The sequence below is a fragment of the Plectropomus leopardus genome, chromosome 7 (assembly GCF_008729295.1).
Source record: "Plectropomus leopardus isolate mb chromosome 7, YSFRI_Pleo_2.0, whole genome shotgun sequence".
Taxonomy (NCBI): domain Eukaryota; kingdom Metazoa; phylum Chordata; class Actinopteri; order Perciformes; family Serranidae; genus Plectropomus; species Plectropomus leopardus.
This window is the reverse complement of record NC_056469.1, coordinates 28,965,641-28,984,233: the sequence shown is the minus strand read 5'-3', so window position 1 is coordinate 28,984,233 and position 18,593 is coordinate 28,965,641. Positions and strand designations below refer to the sequence as shown.

The 18,593-nt window shown below is 38.4% G+C and overlaps 3 protein-coding genes across 3 annotated transcripts; all 3 read left to right on the top strand.

The window, feature by feature from the left end:
- Positions 1–106: 106 nt before the first annotated feature.
- On the top strand, positions 107–8,571 carry ccdc105 (coiled-coil domain containing 105). Its single transcript, XM_042489168.1, has 8 exons — positions 107–664; positions 1,757–2,041; positions 2,907–3,011; positions 4,193–4,343; positions 4,628–4,794; positions 4,915–5,010; positions 5,105–5,218; positions 7,648–8,571. The coding sequence occupies exons 1-8, from the start codon at positions 344–346 to the stop codon at positions 7,897–7,899; spliced, it is 1,491 nt and encodes a 496-aa protein (XP_042345102.1). The 5' UTR covers positions 107–343; the 3' UTR covers positions 7,900–8,571.
- A 577-nt stretch (positions 8,572–9,148) lies between these two features.
- Positions 9,149–11,122, top strand: LOC121945144 (sperm acrosome membrane-associated protein 4-like). The gene is made up of 3 exons (XM_042489169.1): positions 9,149–9,444; positions 10,435–10,554; positions 10,699–11,122. Exons 1-3 carry the CDS (start codon positions 9,393–9,395, stop codon positions 10,902–10,904), a joined length of 378 nt encoding a protein of 125 aa, XP_042345103.1. The 5' UTR covers positions 9,149–9,392; the 3' UTR covers positions 10,905–11,122.
- Positions 11,123–13,126: 2,004 nt separating this feature from the next.
- Positions 13,127–18,511, top strand: zp3d.2 (zona pellucida glycoprotein 3d tandem duplicate 2). The gene is made up of 8 exons (XM_042490740.1): positions 13,127–13,710; positions 14,875–14,990; positions 15,106–15,209; positions 15,668–15,842; positions 15,945–16,050; positions 16,140–16,228; positions 16,321–16,394; positions 18,128–18,511. Exons 1-8 carry the CDS (start codon positions 13,240–13,242, stop codon positions 18,508–18,510), a joined length of 1,518 nt encoding a protein of 505 aa, XP_042346674.1. The 5' UTR covers positions 13,127–13,239; the 3' UTR covers position 18,511.
- The last annotated feature ends 82 nt before the right edge of the window (positions 18,512–18,593 follow it).

The window sequence follows — 18,593 nt, the reverse complement described above, 5'->3', positions numbered from 1 at the left end:
TCACTATTTTTAATAGCCTAATATATAGGTTTCCCAGCTAATTGTCAGGCCATTTCCTTGTCACCTTTTTACTATTTTTTGGCAACATTGTGGGACACGCTGTGCTAAAATAAGCTAAAAAGTTTAGCTGTTTAAAGCAGCAGTAGTGTAAAAGTCGGTGTTGAATGACATGACTTCTCCTCACTGTCCAATCACCAAATAGCTTTGAGTTTCCAGTTACTTGAGGAAGTGTTGCTATGGAGCTCAAACTTCAACACCTCGCACTAAGTTTTCACTGCGGCTGCCTCACAGTGGACACACTTTAGTAATCAGAGGGCTTAATTAGGCTGAGAGGGGACAGCTGATGGTAAACTCTCCTCAGGAGGACGGTGGAGGGATGCAGGTCCACTCGGTGCCCCTCGGATCTGTCACTATTGGACCGCAGTCTTGGCGCGATGGGACGGTCCGCTCCATCCGGCGGGCGGAGCGCCTGGTGCGGCAGACACGGGCAGGGCAGCCCGGGACCCGCAGCCGGCCCCGGAGCTGCAGCGCCAGTGTTACCCCCGAGAAGCGCGCAGACTGCGCAGCGGAAACAAGCGATAAGATCACAGGAGAGGAATGCGGAGAGAGTCGTGACTGCATCTGCAAAAATAAGATGTCGAGGCCCCAAACTACAGGAGCCATGGTGAGAAAACACAGCCAGCAGACACACAGGCGACCTGACACTCACAGCATGTAGCACAAGCAAACATCTGCAGATTTTTCCTAGTTACAGTGATTTTCTGTGTACCAAAGAGCATCTGTCATAAAAAAAACATATGAAACCTGTATCAACATCAGTTGTCTTGTACTGCATTCAGGCACATTTCTGGAAAATAAGTCTGTTTTGGAGAGAACGAGATCTCTGTGGAACCTGTTCTAGCAGCCTATCTCCAATATACCAAACAGCATTGAAGAAACACTGATTTGTAACTTAAACTGCTTTATTCAGTATTTTTACTGGTATAAGTCACCTGGTCTGTTTGTTTTAGAGAGGAGTAGACCTCTGTGGATAATTCAGCTCCTGTTAAAAACCTGAACAATTTACATTGAAGAAATTCTAACCAGGAGAAGTTTCGTCTAATCTGCGATCCTCACCATTAGATACCAATAAATCCCTATAAATCCTACACATTGCACCTTTAAAGTTTTCATGTTACAGGGTTTGCCTCTGAGATGTAATAGAACAGATGTAATAGAAAACAAACAAAAAAGGGAAATACTTAGGCTAAGTAGTAGTACTTCAAAATTGTACTTAACCCTGCATTCAGACGCCTTTCAGGTATTAATGTATTTTAACCTTTGAACTCTGAGAAAAGTGGTTTCATTTGTTTTATAATCATGGTAAAAAATGGCAAGAAATTATCTTTAAAAAAAGCGAAAAGAAAATGTCCAAATGTCCAGAAAATTTTGTTTATCATAATATTGTTGTTCTATATAAATACTATTATTTGTAAGCACTTATTTTTTATTGTTTGTTTTTATGTTTTACTTGACCTTTTTATTTTGATTTTTACCAGTTTTCAGGTAATTTTCTTGTACTTTTCTATTGATTACTTAATATTTTAGGATAGTTTTCTCCTTAGTTGCTCATTGCCTTACTCCTATGTTTTTGAAGAAATCAAGCCAATTTGCTCAGGTTTCAAGGGGTTAAGCTCAGTATTTGAGTCAATGTACTTGGTAACTGTTCGTCACTGACTCACACATTTAAAAAATGCATTCTTTCTTTCCTCTGAAGTTTGCCAGTGGCTCCCAGAGGACGTCTGTGGCCCCGTTCCCGCCTACCAGCTTGCGTGAGCAGTGTGCCGGGGCCAGTATTGCCGTGGCCGGTGAGTACATGCGGAGGGTGCGGGAGGTGGAGGGTCAGCTGCGCAGGCAGGCCGGCAGGGTGGCCCAGGAGGGCATCAAGCTGGAGAGGGAGAGGGGTCACCTGGAGAGGACGCTGCGCAGCCTCAGGACCGATTTGACGGTGAACAGGCGGAGCTCAGAGGAGAGGTCCAGGAGGCCATCCACTGCTGAGACTGTAAGTTTACTCTCATCTCTTTGCGCGTCAAAACTTTTCCTTGACTTTTGAAGGTGCCATAATATATATTTTTTATAATCTTGCCGGACTTGCATGCAGTTTTTTTAAACTAATCCAATTCAAACTCTAGTCTTAAACATAATTTCAGCTAGTAAACAGATGAAAATAAAACTTACATGATGATAAACAAAACGTTGTCACACACTGAAGCATGTAAGAGCTGCGTAATGTCAACAGCTATGCCTTTATGTTTTAAAACGTGGAAGATTATGTCAAAAGTTTACTTTATTTCATTGCACAAAATTCCATGACCCTTTCAAAACTTTCAATGATTCTTACTTTAGCAGGACTGGAAAATGTGATTATGAAATATTTTCTTCTGTACAATATTTTCAAAATATATAATCATAATGATGGCAAAGTATTCTGTATATTTTTCTATTTTTTTTTTTTTTTTTTTATAATATCTAATTATTCCCCCAGCTAATTATCAGGTCTTTTTTTTCACCTTTAACTTCTTTTTCTTTTTGCAAATTATGGGACATTTCTTGCCAAGTTGCTCATTACGTTTTATTTATTTATTTTTTTTAAAGAAATCAGACCAAATTCTCAGTTTCGGAGATGTAAATGGCTATGAAAGGCGTCTGAAAACTGATGTTGATCCAGGTGTTGAAGGGTTAATACGCTCATCTTAGACAAAATACTGCTCGTATGACATAACTTTTAAATCCCTAGTCGTGAAATCTGTTACCGGTTGTGGTGTAAGTGATACACCGGGCAGGTTAATTCATCAAGTTTTGTACTGCGAAGTTCATTTGTTAGATGAAGCAGAGATGCGTTTGCTGACAGCTGTGTTCTGTTGCAGCAGAGAGACGGTGCCGATTACCTGTTGTTGTGTGAGAGGAGAGAGCTGGCCCAGTTGAAACAGGATCTGGAGGGAGCGCTGAGAAACACACTGACCCAGCTACAGGTGATTTATGTTACTGTCCTGTTCCTCATCGGTTGACTCATTTTCCTTTCACCCCCCCCCCCGTCTTTTTCACTTGCCCCTCCATGTGATTTACTGGCATGAGTGATGGAAGAAAAACAACACTGCCAAAGCCTTCACGCACAGATAACCTCCACCATTAAGTTTCCAGTTCTGAACAGAGATCACATTATACAAATGGAAAAAAAATCACGTAACATTACTACTTCTGCAAACTTGCCAATACCTATTATGATAATGTCTTTAATTCTCAGAATAAAGCCCATTTTACCAAAAAACAGCTCCACAAACAACATAAAAAATACAAGATGAACAGTTAAAATAACCTAAAAAAACAAGGGAACTTGGAATCATTTTTTTTACCTGGTTAGCCAAACACATACGGACAAAACACTGCAACTGACCTATAGACTTCCCACAGTTTAACCCTTTAAAACCTGGATCTCTCACAAGCTGTTTCACCCTTTAAAACCTGAACAAACAGGTTTGATATTTTTTGTAAACATGGGGAATAAAAGCAATTACCAACTTGGCAAGAAATATCCCCAAAAATATCAAGAAATTAGTAAAAGGTGACAAACACATTACCTAAAAAATAGTTTATTAGAAGGTTATGCAAAAAACAGAAAAATTACCTGAAAACTATATTTATAATAATAATAATTTCAGATATTTAACATTAAATACCAGAAAAAATATGATAAAACCTAAATAAATATGTATATAATTTTCAGCACTTTGGGTGATTTTCTTGTTTGTTTTACTTTTTTTTAAAACCATTTTCTTGCTTATTTTCAGGTAATTTTCATGTAACTTTTTTTTTTACTTAGTTTTTCAAATTTTTGAGCTACTTCTTGTTAAATGGAAATCAAACCAATTTGCTCAGGTTTCAAAGGGTTAAGGATCATAATCTAACAATAAGGTAATCAGTATTAAAACTAGAGCTGAAACAGTTAGTCAAATAATTAATGGCTGTCAACTTGGAAGAATCATTGAGAATGACTGCAACTATTGTGAAGATTGATTTATTAATTTGACTTCTACGTGATAGTGAATTTAACCAGTGTGGGTTTCAGATAAGAAACTGTCAGTGGATTAATAAAATCAATAATGTGAATAATTGTAAGTTGCAGCCCTCATGTGTCTTTCTCATGTCTCTCTAGGCTCTTGGTCAGAGCAGCAGACAGCTGCTGGACTGCGCCAGTGAGCGAGCTCGCGTCCTGGAGCTGCTGCCTCACAGCGGCTTCACTGGAGGACACGGCAGCGCTGCACAGACCCTCAACAAAACAGACCCCGTCAGCCCCTTTACACCAGGTACACTCCAGACAGGAAGTGACGCAGAATGTCAAGGAGAAAGGACAAAAGACGGAGCTTCATTTTACGCACATCCCCAGCAAACTGCATTATTGAAAAAGTAGCACAGATATACCACAAATATATTTAAATTAATCGTAATTGTATCTTTGTCAAGGTCAAAGTTGATTTTGTTTTACTTTTTCAAAATGCATATATATATATATATATATATGTTAATGAAGTAAAATAGTCGATCCAATATGGATCTGGAATATGGACCTCAATTACTTGCCTCTTTGCAGAATGCAAACAGGTTTTGGATTCGTCCACTTCGACCGTCAACCAGTCGCAGCTGCTGCGGGAAAACGTCAGACAGATGCTGGCCAACGCCATCGCCAGGCAGAAAGCTGCTCACCTTGCCGTCAATGATGGCCTGGTGAAGAAAATCGCAGAGACGATGAGTCTGCAGGTAGACACAAATAACAAGAACATGTTAAAAAAACTTTGCATGCAATCCAGAAATAGTCTGGCATCATTTAGATATTAGAATAATAAAAAAAACGTTTTTTTATTTTATTGTCATTTGCAGCAAAACCTGACTTTGATGTCTGCAGCCACCAGGCAGGCCATGTTTCGCAAGCAGAGGGAAATTAACTGTATTCGTCACAGCCACGACCGACTGCAGGTTAGTTAATTTGACTGTGGAGCAGGTTCAGTGAATTTATTTAAGGTTCGGAGAAAAAGTGCACAAAATGTGTCCGTGTTGTCCTGTGTTGCAGGGTCCAGAGCACAGCGGAGACATACTGTCCAGAGAGAAACTCAACAGGCCGATGGTGCAGGTTTATCACAGACACCCGGGGACACAGCTGCCCGAGGCTGCTCATCTCATACAGGTGTTTACTGCCATTTCATGTTAACTCATACATTATTGAGACGGAAATTTGGCGTCCATCCTCTTCCTCTCACTTCAGAAAAAAAGGATACTGAGTTGTAGCTAATGGCTTTATTAATTCTTAATAAATCAATTATTAATGCTTTATAGATGAGCTATGAAAGCATTTTATGCAACAGTATTAGACCTGAGTGTATTAATATGTAATATTTTTGTCCAAATAACATCGATATTGCAACGATATTGTATGGTTGATGTAGTTGGTGCTTTCACAAAGTATTTACACAATGAGATTTGAGTGAGTGCAACGAGCAAAAACAAAAAGAGCTCAATAAACAAATACTCAAGCCACTTAAACTTAAATATCACACGTTCAAAAGAGTAGGACGAAGTACACACTTATTTATTCTTACCCCCTGTATATACATCCCCGTTCTATATAAAGGACTTCCCAAATTTTATAAGCAAGCCAGTAAAATATAAAATTCTATCCCAGTTTTATATACAATCTAATTCAATATGAGCAGCTACCCCTTTTTTAAATGACAAAATAATAACTAAGAGGGTGGAAACAAATAAACGAGCAGCTAAAGCAGTCTGGCAAGTTCAGAAAACTGCACCACTTTTCTGTAATATCACCTTTTAAATCTGTAAAAGACTACACTTGATATATTAATTTTTTTATAATTATATAACTGAATACAACCCCAGTTCCAAAAAAGTTGGGACACTGTGTAAAACGTAATGAAAAACCGACCTTTATTCAACTGAATACAGTACAAAGACGAGTTATTTATTGTTAAAACTAAAAGAATATTCTTTTTTTCTGTTAAATATACACTCATTCTAAATGTGATGCATGTAACATGTTCCAAAAAAGTTGGGACAAGGGTTGTGTCACATTACCTTTTTTTTTATTTATTTTTTTTTAAACAACACTCAGTAAGCATTTGGTAACTGCTGACAATTTTTTTCATATTTGTGCTTGATTTAAGACTTAAGTTGCTCAACAGTCCAGGGTCTCCATTGTGGAATTTTGGGCTTAATAATGCGCCACACATTTTCAGATCTGGACTTCATGCAGGCCAATCTGGTACCTGCACTCTTCTACTGCAAAGCCACACTTGTTGGAACGCGTGTACAATGTGTCTCATTGTCTCGCTGGCATGAGCAAAGACGTCCTCTGGATGGCAGCAAACTACTCATGAACCCGTTTGTACCTTTGAGGATTCAGGTGTTTTCACAGACGTAGATTATCTTTGACGCCATTGACACTAACAAACGTCTACACCATCACAGACGCTGGCTTTTTAACTTTGTGCTGGTAACAAACTGGATGATCCTTTTCCTCTTCAGCTCAAGGACACAATGTGAATGTTTCCAAAAACAATTTGAAATGTGACTCATCAGACCAGAGCAAACTTTCCACTGTGTGTGGTCAGTTCATTTCAGATGAGGCCGGGCTCAGAGGAGTCAGCGGTGTTTCTGCATGTTGATGATGCGGCTTTTACTTTGCATGGTAGAGTCTAAACGTGCACCTGTAGACGCAACAATGAACTGTGTATTTTTTTTTTTATAAAATCATGTTGATTTTAATGCAGTGTTGGCTGAAGGGTCAAAGATGTTGGTTTTCAGTTTCGCCTCCTATCTGTAGAGATATCTCTGGATTTTCAGAATCTTTTTATGATATTTCAGATGGTGAAATTCCTAAAATATATAAAAATAAAACACAGTTTTTCGCAAAGAAAGCGATCCTTGCTGGTGAACAGTTGAGCCTTTTAACGATGTTCCTTTCATACCCATTCATGATACTAAATCTGTTAAGATGACCTTGTTTACCTGTGAAAAATTCCAAATGTGTTTTTATTGGGTATTTTACAACAGTCTTATGTTACCTCTGTCACAACATTTCAGCAGGCATCAAATTCAGAATGACTTTATCAGTTTGAATATTAAATATCTCGCCTTTGTACTGTATTAAATTAAATATAGGCCAAAAAGTTTTTTATACACATTTTACACAACGTCCCAATATTTTTGGAACCGGGGCTGTATTTCAAAGGGGTCACATTACTAAAAAAAGAAGTTTGAAACCATATTAGAGGCTGCAGATAACCAGGAGACTCATAAACACACACTGACCTAAAAATAGGGAAAAGCAGCAAACAAGCACATTGTGGGATACAGAGTCATCCCTCCTCTATATCGTTAAACTTTTGTTTGAAGTTGTCTTCCATATAATAGGATCTTCTCTTCTTACGTGTGAAAATGAACACACCAGGATCTCGTCATATTCAAATATGCTGACAGATGTTCACACCATATTAAAAACAGCATTTAGTGGTTTAACACTTACCTCCCTTTTTGTTGCCTGCTAAGTGTCTCAAACCAACCAAACCAGGCTGAACGTGTTTCCTGTTTGTCTCTCAGGGCAGCGCGGTGCTCAGGCGATGTCTCATGTCCTCTGAGGGTGAGCTGGCGAGGTTGCAGCGTGCCTGTTTGCAGCTGCTGGACGACCAGCAGAGCAAGAGAGCAGCAGCTCAGGTAGACGCAGCTGTTATCCGGATGAGGCGACAGCAGGTCGACAAGCGAGCCGTGCCCTCTGTCATCCAGCAGGAGGCGCTGCAGAGGCCGACTCCCCTTATCTTGAGCTCAGTAGGGCTGCAGCAGGCATGCAAGTAGAGAGAGATGATGGCTTTAAATGTGTTGCCAGTAATAGGAAGCAGCCATGTGCAAAATGTACTGGCTCAACATTAATAAGATATGATAAAAGCAACTGTATCTGGCCAAATGTATATGGACACCCCGGTCATATATTCTTGTGTACCTTGTTGCAAATTTCCCTGCTGTGGGTAAAGGAGAAAGGAAACCAGGTTTTGGAACAAAATTACATATGAGTTGAATGCTCAGGTGTCCACATACTTTTGGCCACATGGTGTTGTTCCTTCAGTGAGCTGAACTTATGGAGTTAGTATATTCTCTCATTTCCCTTTTAGCAGTGACATTTCAAACCCTGAAATTTAATTAAAGTTTAAAAAAGTAACAAGTCAGAAAACTATGCGTGAGACTTGTCTGTTAAAAACAAAATTGTCAAGTAACCTTTAAATATCCAGGATTTGGAGGCATCTATGAGCAGAAATGGTATACAATATTCATTGAAATATGTTTTTATTTGTGTATAATCACTTTTTACCACTTTAAATGGCCTGTATTTGTACGTGACAGACACATTTTCTTTGTGCAGTAGATCCCAGCCACCTGTTGTTAAAAGAAATGCCAAGATTTTATTTGCTGTAACCATTTCATCGTGCTCTAATGTGGTTATCTTTACTGCAATAAAACATGACCCGGATAGGAACAATGGTCTTCTTTATAGCTGCAACACAGAAACATAAAAAAAAGAGATGGAGTTGTGGCTAATGTGATTATCTTATCTAACAAGATTATCACATTTCTCATTGAAAATCATTTAATTACTTATTAAATTATGTTTCAGAGTTTATTTTAAGATATTGCTGCCTTTTTTTGTGAACCAAACAGCTTAAAGAATTTAACTTCTTTCCAGTAAGTTAAAATCTGTCCACCTCCTGCTCAGATTTCTAGTCATGGGACTGCAGGTCACTTGACAGTCCTCCTACCAAACCTAACGTCTTCCATTAAGAAATAAGACATGATTTAATAAACCTGTCCTGTTTTACCTAAGTTCATGTCATATGTCTGGCCATTCTGTAAAAAATACATCACATATGTGGACATTTTCCACAGATTTTACCCTAAACCAGAGTGCAGTTTCCCCACAAAGGCCTATTGATTCTCTTTCATCTGAATGGGGCTATTCTGTGCGGCCAGTGAGCGCAGGCAGTAATGTAAAGTCATCACTGTCACCGGGAAGCTAACAGCCTAACTGAATTATAAGTTTGTGGGTGTGGAGATTCCTGGAGTAAATTAACAGAATATCAAGACAAACCAGAAGAGATTTATCTTCAGATCTGTGCAGCTGGGCCAGCTGAGGAAGCTGAGAAAGCCCAAATAGCGCTGACTCATAAAGACTTCAGCAGGTTTCTTGAGTTCAAGATGAAGACTTCTGGTTTGTTCTAGTGCAAAACAAGAAAGAGACGACGTTAAGAATCGAGCTGCGAGAATATTTCCTCCCTGCCAGACAGAAACAGTCAGTGATGTCGAAGCTGGTTTGCCCTCTGCTTCTCCTTTGTTTACTTCCAGCTGTGGGTAAGTAAACAAAACATGTGTTTGTGCGGATTAATGTACAAAAAAAGCACGTCACCGCCAACAGAAATACTTGCTTTAGTAGCAATATCTAACTGAAGAGCTGCCACTAACGCTTATTTTTTATCATTGATTAATTTGCCAAGCATCTTCTCAATCAATTTATTACCCATGAGGTCTGATAAATGTTAGAAAATAATGTTAATGGAGCATCACAGTTTCCCAAAGTCCAATGTGATGTCTTGAAATGTCTTTTTTTTACTGACTTTAAGTTGAACACCCAAAGATATTGATATATAACGGTTTGAAACCTGAGCAAATTTCAGTGATTTCTCTTAAAAATATGGTAAGAAGGCAATAAGCAACTTAAGAAAAAATTAGTTTTTTTTTTTTTTTTTTTTAAAAGTACCAAAAAACAAGGAAATGACATGACAAAAAAGGTGCTTAAAAATATAATTCTGTAAAATAAATGAATAATTATGATAATTATAGATATAGGTTTTTGGACATTTTTACTTAGCTTTTAAAAAAAATAATCTTCCAAATCTACTAATTTCTTGCAATTTGCAAAGCAGGTCTTGCCAAGTTGCTAATAATGTTATTTTTTAGCTATTTTTTAAGCCAGCAAAATGTTAATGCTTGTATATAATGGCCATTCCCTTTGTCAATGATGTCTCAAAAGTTGTTGCAGAAATGTTTGGAGTCGATAGCATTTTCGATCATGTTTGGTGTTGTTTTGTGCTGAATTTAAGCATTTTTATCACTCACATACCACATTAAGATGCCAAGTCCCAGAGGAACACCATAGAAAAAGCCTTGCTAACAGTTATCCAAGTATTTTTGAGCTAGCACATTAACACTTGTCTATTTTCAAAAACCTCTGTCCTTTTCATCCTGTTTCGAGCCACAGTCACAATGTCACTGGTGCTCCTCTGCAAAACTGAACTCTTTTAAAGACGTTTTGTGGTTTTAACCAACATACCCGTCCTTCAGTCCCACTCTTCTGTTACACCTGCGTGTTCCCCGCCATCTCACCTCTGGACTGCATCAGATACCCTCTCAAGTGTCCACCCGGGCAGGTCTGTCTGTCCAGCAGAGCTGTGGGCGAGAAAGGTGAGTTCACCTCAAGTAACTGAACAAACTTTAAATAAATCAAAACTGAGAAAAAGAAGTGAGAACGGAAGCACAGAGGGAGATGTGTGGTTTCTTCCGAGAGTGTTTGTGAGTGTGTGTTTCTGACGAAGTCATCATTTTCAGGGGGCTTCCGTGTGGTGTTGTACGAGAAGAGCTGCATCCTGCCCTCCCTGTGTGGAGTCACTGGTGAAAAATACGCCATGGGACTCAACTTCACCTTCACCAATGAATGCTGCAACACACACCTGTGCAACGGAGCTGCAGTACCTGCTACGCCCTTCTGGACCGGCACAATTCTCACTCTCCTTATTTCATACTCACTTTGCTAATAAGAAAAATATGTGGAAGAGAACTAGTTTAACACACATACAGTTGCCTTTTCTGACTTTTTGAAGGGATAGTTCAGTTTTATCTTAAATGGGGTTGTATCCATATTATCCATAGTCAGCGTATTAAATGAAGCAGGTGTCAGTGTGGCGAGGCAGACTGAAGTCGGACACAGAAGTTAAGAAATCTCTTGCTGTGGAGGCGTCTGCAGCAAAATGTATTTTAGCCTCCTCCTCCTCCTCCTCAAAAAAAAAAAAAAAAAATAAAAAAAATATATATATATATATATATATATGTAAAAATCAATGGGTTTGCATGGTCATGGAAGAGTCATGGAATTTCACAATCACATTTTCCAGGCCTGCAAAAGTCATGGAATTAGTAAAAATCATTGAAACTTTTGGAAAAGTAATGGAATTTTGTTGAATGTAATGAAAGTAATCTTCCACGAAAATGTATTTACTGTAGCTGTCGGCGTCACGTTGTGCTTACATGTGTTGTTGTGTAACACTGTTGTGTTTGTTTATTTTCTCCCCGCTCTTTTTATTAATTCCAGCTAGCTGAAATTATGTTTGACTCTAAAATGTCAGAAACGCGAGGCAAGTGGGGCAAGAATTTTTAAATATTTTAGCAATGCACTGCTGTGGAATGTATTTTAGCCACCTAAAAAGTCCCATCTAAAGAAAAAATCACTATCAGGTGGTAAAAATACATTTTGTTGCAGACTCCTCCACAGCAGTACATTGCTTAGCTCCTGTGTTGAACTCAAGTCTGCTTCTCCAAACTGGGGGTGCGCAGACTAAAATCCACTGTATGTAATACACTGACTATGGATGAGTACCTCATACAACCCCACCTAAAAAAAAAAGAACAATCCCTTGAAGGACTCACATAGTACTCAACCTCTTTTTAGAAACTAATCTTTGCCAAACCACTACCGTATACACGTGATACTGAAAAAGAAATTTGTTAATGACACATAAAGACATGCCTTTCAGGTTGCAGAGCAGCTTTTGGAGTGGGGAGCGGAGATGAGTGTGACATGTTCAGCTTGTATTCCCATGATTTAGTAATTATATACAAACTGTCATAAAATAAACTACCTCTAACCACTTATCAGTCAAGTTTGTCTCAGAGGGGCTTTACAACTATGTGTAAATATAAAACACAATGGGCCTTGTTAAAGAAATGATATATCAACAAATTTCTTTTATTTTTGTTTCAGTCCCCATTTGTTTGGTTAGTACCTAGTGATTTTTGGTATTCACCAATTTGTACTTTTCTTTTAGCTAAGAGAAAATTTTTACGAGTGGTCAAGAACCCTCTTACCATGATAAGAGAAAGACTTTTTGTTTTCACAGTCCCCAAAATGTTGTCCAACACAAGGAAAAATAAGGGTTTTTTTTAATATATATATATATTTTTTATCCGTTTTGTCATTAATCAACAGAAAAATACTCAACATACATTTTTTCTCAAAAGTGAGTTAAGTTATGCAGAATACAAAACAAAAAAATGTTGACTATTATTTAAAGAAGTAGAAAAGACAAAAAAAAGGCAATAAGTGAAAAGAAAGAGAAATGCCCGGGGACAATATTCATTATTATAAAAAAACTGCACAACTTCATCATCTTAATAGCCTTCTTGTTTTCTGAGGAGATGATTTCTTTTAAAGTATTGTCTGATTACATTTTCAAATGCAAGGATGAGGGTTTAGAGTTGTAATTTGATTTGTGGACATAATATTTTGCCCAAAAAAAATGACATAATATTACAGGGTGTCTACAGGTATCAGACACTTAAATTGAATGAGATTTTGAAATGTTAACTGTCTCACAGAAGCTTGCTTGACACATTTTGAGAAAAAGAAGTTAAAACTGGCTGAATTAAATTAGCTCAAACATATGAGACATATGAAGACCTCGCAAATTATAAACTTAAGACATTTAATAACTTGTAAGGCCTAATATTTAGGAAATTGAATTTAAGACATTTTAAGGATCTGCAGACACCCTTTATTATTTTATTTCACTGCCACAACATTTAGCGAAACTAAGCAAAACATTAACTCTCATAAAATCCATAAAATCTCATGTTGTTTGCACATTGATTTTGTTCAATTAAAAAAATAAATAAATAAGGTGAGCTCACCGGAAATTGGCTCCCCTAAATGTGAGGGAGCCATTGGTTCCACTTGTGCTTTTGTTCCGTTTGGTCTCCTCTTCCAGGTGCTGTTAATTTGGCTCCAACTGAGGAAAACATTACCAGTGATACTATTCTTAAGTTTAGTTTGAAACTTACGTCTAAACCTTAAAATAAAGCATAAAACCTCCGGGCATGGTTTACCTGTCGTTGTTGTTCGTGTTGCCGCTGTTGTGCTCCGCTGATGGAGAAACATCGCCGATGTTTGGGGCTTTAAATCAAAAGACGAGAAAAGTTTCGCGGAGAGAAACACCGACTCTGCCGCCGCCGTACCTGCACCTCCCCGTGTTTGTGGACTCAAGGCTGCCGCTGGTGAAAAAGGACCATTTTTCTCCATCCAAAGGCACCGGGCAGGAGCCTGTACCCGAGCCCGTCCGAGAGGTCCTGCTCCCGGTTCGGATTAGCACGAGCCCGCCCAGCGCTTCGGGTGTTTCCGTAAAGACTTCGTGCAGGCTCAACAAGATGCTCGTGAAGGTCCAGAGGAGCATTTTAGGCGCCAGTGAACCAGACTCTCAGCTAAAACTGGGGACATGCCAAACCAGTAAATCCACGAGGGATTACCTTTACTTTGAGTATGACCTTAACAAGTGTGGAACTAAACGCACGGTGAGTTTTAACCATAGTTTTAAATTTGCCGCCATGCTAACGGTTTTAGCCATGCTAACAGTTTTGTCCTTTTAATCATGCTAACAGCTTGGGTTGCTGTCAGCCAGTTGGCTGATTCACCACATTGGTTCAAACTGAAATATCTCAACATTTATTCTTGTGTTGGCACCAAATTTGGTACAGACATTGATGATTTCCTGAAAATGAATCTTACAGACTTTGGTAATTCTGGTCTTTTACTCCGGTGCAACCAGCAGGTCCAAGTTTTCATATATTGTATGAAATATCCCAACATCTATGTGATGTGTTTGGCATCAAATTTGATACAGAAATTCGTGTATCCCAGAGGATGAATCCTACAGAGTTTGGTGATGCCCTGTCTTTTCTCCGAGCACTATTTACAGGTCTATGTTTTCACTTATTCAGTGAAATATGTCAATATTTGACATATTGGCACCAAATTTGGTACAAACATTCATGTATCCTGAAGGATGAATCCTATTGACTTTATTGATCCCCTGTTTTTTTCTTCAGTGCAACTTGCAGGTCAAACTATTCATTAATTTTATGAAATTTCCCCAAATCTATGTGACATATTGGCACCAAATTTGGCACCTATGTTTATAATTCCCAAAAGAGAAATCCTACAGCTTTTTCTGATCCCCTGTGTTTTCCTCCAGCTCTACTTGCGGGTCAAATTTCTCACTTATCCTAACTTATTATGAATATCCCAACATCTGTGTTATGTATTAGTACCAAATTTGGTACAGACATTCTTTGCTCCGTAACGATTAAATTCTAATGACTTTGGTGATCCCTTGACTTTTACCTCCAGTGCCACTGGCACGTCAAAGTTTTCACTTCTTATGAAATATCACAAAATCAATGTAATGGGTTGACACCAAATTTGGTACAGACGTCCACTGCCACCAAGTGTGCCTTATTTAGCCATTTGATAGCAGCCTTCTTTTTCAAGACATGTAAAAGCTTTAAAATTTAGAAGTGGGGCATTTACTGATGTATTTTATGTTGTGGAAAAAAATGTGAGAATCTCTTAAGCCTGTGTTAACCACAGATGGTTTTTGGACTCATTCCTGCACCACTGTATCGCTGTAGACTCTTTGTCTTGTCAAAGAAAGATTGATAATTTTGCTATTTTTGCAGGTAATTAATAACCAGGTGGCCTATTCAAACATGCTACAATATGACCCCCCAAGGGCCCAAGGACCAATCAGGCGAACTGTGCCCTTCACCCTGCCTGTTGCATGTTATTATAACAGGTGAGACTAGATCCAGACCACAAAGCTGTCAGCACCAGATTCTTTTAAACTTCTAATATAGAAAAAATGTGTCATAATAATTTTATCAATACTAATAATTTGTTTAACTGTTTAGGTACCAATACTCCTACAAAATTGGTTACACACCAAAGATGCGGATGCGCAAGATCTTCATAACAATGAGGAACAGGGCAAAATTCATTCTGACCCCACGAAATGGTAAAATTTGCAAAAGTGTGTCTTTTAATCAACTGATTTCAATAGGCTCTCAGCGGTCTTGAAAAGTTTTGGAGATTGAGAGTTGAATAAAACACTAGATCTTTTGAAAGATGGATTGGTGGCCTCAGCACTTTTAATGGTCCCACCACATAGAAAGGAATGAAGAAATATTTTTCTGCTGATTTTTTAGATCTTTTTACCTACATTTTTTAGTAAATGCTTTGAAACTAAACATCTAGTAAACATGCCAACTCCAAAATGTGCCCTGTCAAACAGTAAAGAAAACCAATTAAGGATCAAATACTTATTTACAGTTTACAGCAATCTTGGTTTGGTCTTTTTAATATATATATATTTGTTAAATCACTCAGTCCTTGTATTTGAAGTTAGGAAACCTGAACTTCTTTTGATTGCATAAATGAGAATGAATCTTGAAGCTTGTTCTTTCTGTCATTCAGCTCAGTGGGAAAGGCTTTCCCCGTCAGATCAGTATGTGCTCGGGAAACCCATGTACTTTGAGGCTGAGGCTCCGTCCATGTCCCAGAATGAAAGACTATATGTCCATTCCTGTTACGCTACTCCCGAGAAGTCTCACACCTCCAAGCCTCAGTTTCCAGTTGTAAAAAACTTTGGGTAGTAATCACAATATTTATCTTATTTTTCACATTGAAAAAGAAAAGATTGTGTATAAAAACAGCGTATGTTATGGTAGGGTTTTCTCCCCCTCTCATAAAGGTGTATGATTGAAAGCAAGGACAGTCGCTCCAGATTCATCCCATACAAAAACAATGCTGTCAGATTCTCTGTGGATGCCTTCTTGTTCAATGGGATGGTAGGCCAGGTGAGCATCAGTGTTATAAGTTATTACATTTCTTTGCTCCACATCATCAGGTTTCTGTTTCTGAAATCTTGTGATCTGAACTCTTGCAGCAGCTCTACATGCACTGCTCCATGTCTACAGCCGGTTCTGTCCCCACACCAACGGCCAAATCCTGCAACTACGACACCAACACAAGAAGGTTAGTTTTTACTCTCTTTAAAGAAATTTAATGAGAAACGTGCTGTACAAATTTTGAAACGAAAGGGATCAACTCATCACTTTTTCTCTCAGATGGGTTGAGCTGTATGGACCAGACTCGGTGTGCCGCTGCTGTGACTCCAACTGTAGCTCTGCTGCATCCACAGGTCAGTCCTTGCTTCCTTCATTTTCCATAATTAAACACCTTTTTATTACTAAGAAAGGGTGCGATTGGAGAAACTATACACTGTCAACAAATGAAGATTAGGACCAACATGACTTATTCGTACAACTTATTAGTGTTGTCTGTGCAGTCAAAACCTGATGCATCTTATTTCTCAGTGCTGTAGAGTGCTGCTTACAAATGATTAAAAACACAACATCTGGGTGATGTGTTCCCTCATTACACTCAACACATGCACTGTGGTTTATTTTGAGTCATCCTAAGTCATTCCAGCTATTGTAAAAACCCACTAGTGCACCAAAAGTGTATTAAATCGCGTCTGTAGATAGTTCCCAAACGCAGCATTTCCTTCTGCCGGAGTAATGCTTGCTGAAAACGCCAGTGCCCCGCTGTTTTTAAGATTTGTGTTTTGAGTAGGAACATAATGGTCCGTCACAGACAGGGTAGAGATGTCAAAGTATTCAGGCACTGAATAATATGTTGACTGCATTTCATGCACAAAATATTCAGTTTTTTGCCGTTATTCCAGAAAAAGACTATTTTCTACTAAGCTGTTTACATGGCTAATGAAAATTAATATTCCACTAATATTCTGCTGTACGTGCAGCTGTGCATACTCCAATTAACATGCCCTAACATGTCATTTATCACATCAAAATATGGAAAAGTTAAACAATTACAGCTACTTGTGCCATCTGGCTTTTTTTTATCATAATAGGATTGTTGTTTTTACCAGTGGTGGACTTGTTTGACCATGTGAGCAGCACAGCCGCCCTCTTTCAGCCACCCTGTTGAAATGGTTGGCGTTGTGATATTTGCACATATCCAAAAACCTGTGGATATCTAAGCCTTTCATAATGTTTAAAAGTGGGTTTGTTTTTTCTTCCCATCAGAAATGTGGGTTTTTCTTTTGGGTATACATCTCTACCCCACAGCCTTGCAAACTGTTGACGAGTTGGTTTATGTACAATATATCCATGACAACGCACAAAGCTGACCATAAACAGACAAGTTTCTGTGTGTTACAACCTAAACTAAAAATCCCAATCAAGACACATATTCTGAATGTGCTGTATACATGTCCAAAGAATGCTCTAAAAATTGAATAAAATCGTCATATCCCAAATCTTAATCAGAAAATGCACAATTCAGAAAAAGGCCTAATTCATAATATCTAAACTGAACATGCTGTTTATATAATAATTTCATATTCACAATTATAGTGTAATAGTAGTTGTCATTGTTGATTTCGTTTTTTTAATGAGATTGTTGACAATATGAAAAATATACAAAAACCCCAGCATTATCCTGAAAGTGTGAGCCCCACCACCCAATCCCCCCTTTTTTTTAAAGATTTCTCTACTTTGATGTCATTACATATTTTTTTGTTTTCTTTTTTGCCTCCTATTATGTTGTCTGTTTTTCTTTTCTTGTTTTCTTAAGCACATTTTCACAGTTTTAATTAGCATTATACAAATAAAAATGTTTACCATCATAAAAGTTTAAATGTAACTGACATTACAGGAACTCGCTGTGAGATTAAATGTTTATTTTTTTACTCCTACATGTAAGAAAGTGGATTGATAGTGTTTTAGTTTTACTTCAAATGTGAGAAAAAAATGCCACCTTTGAAATAGACTTAGTCTTTTTCTTAATTGTGATATCTGCTGTATTTTGGAATTAACTATATTGTTATATCAAACATTTATTTTCCAGTGACCAAAATAATCAGCAGCAAGCCATGGACAATAGAGCCTAAAGTGAAAATCCCCAAAGCCCCAAAGAGGAAGACGGTCTCCACCGCAACAATAACAACCACAACAACAACAACAACAACAGCACCACCAGAGACGACCAGAGACGTGACTGACTGGAGGACGACTTCACAGGCGGAGACTTCACGGGGTAAGGTGGTGAACATGGTGGGGGAGTTGAAGTGGCCATTCGGAGGTGAAGGAGTGACGTGGGTTGAGGTGGAAGGCGAGGAGAAGCAGGTGAAGGGCTCTGCCGTTGTGGAGGAGGAAGAGGAGGAGGAGGAGGTGGAGGTGGTCACAATACCCCGTACAATATTTGAAGATATCTTTGATTTTGACAAATAAAGCTGACAGTGATAAGCTCAGTTCCGGTGGCTCATTACATGACTGAGGTCTGTATTTGTAGACATTTGAGAGACAGTAGTTGT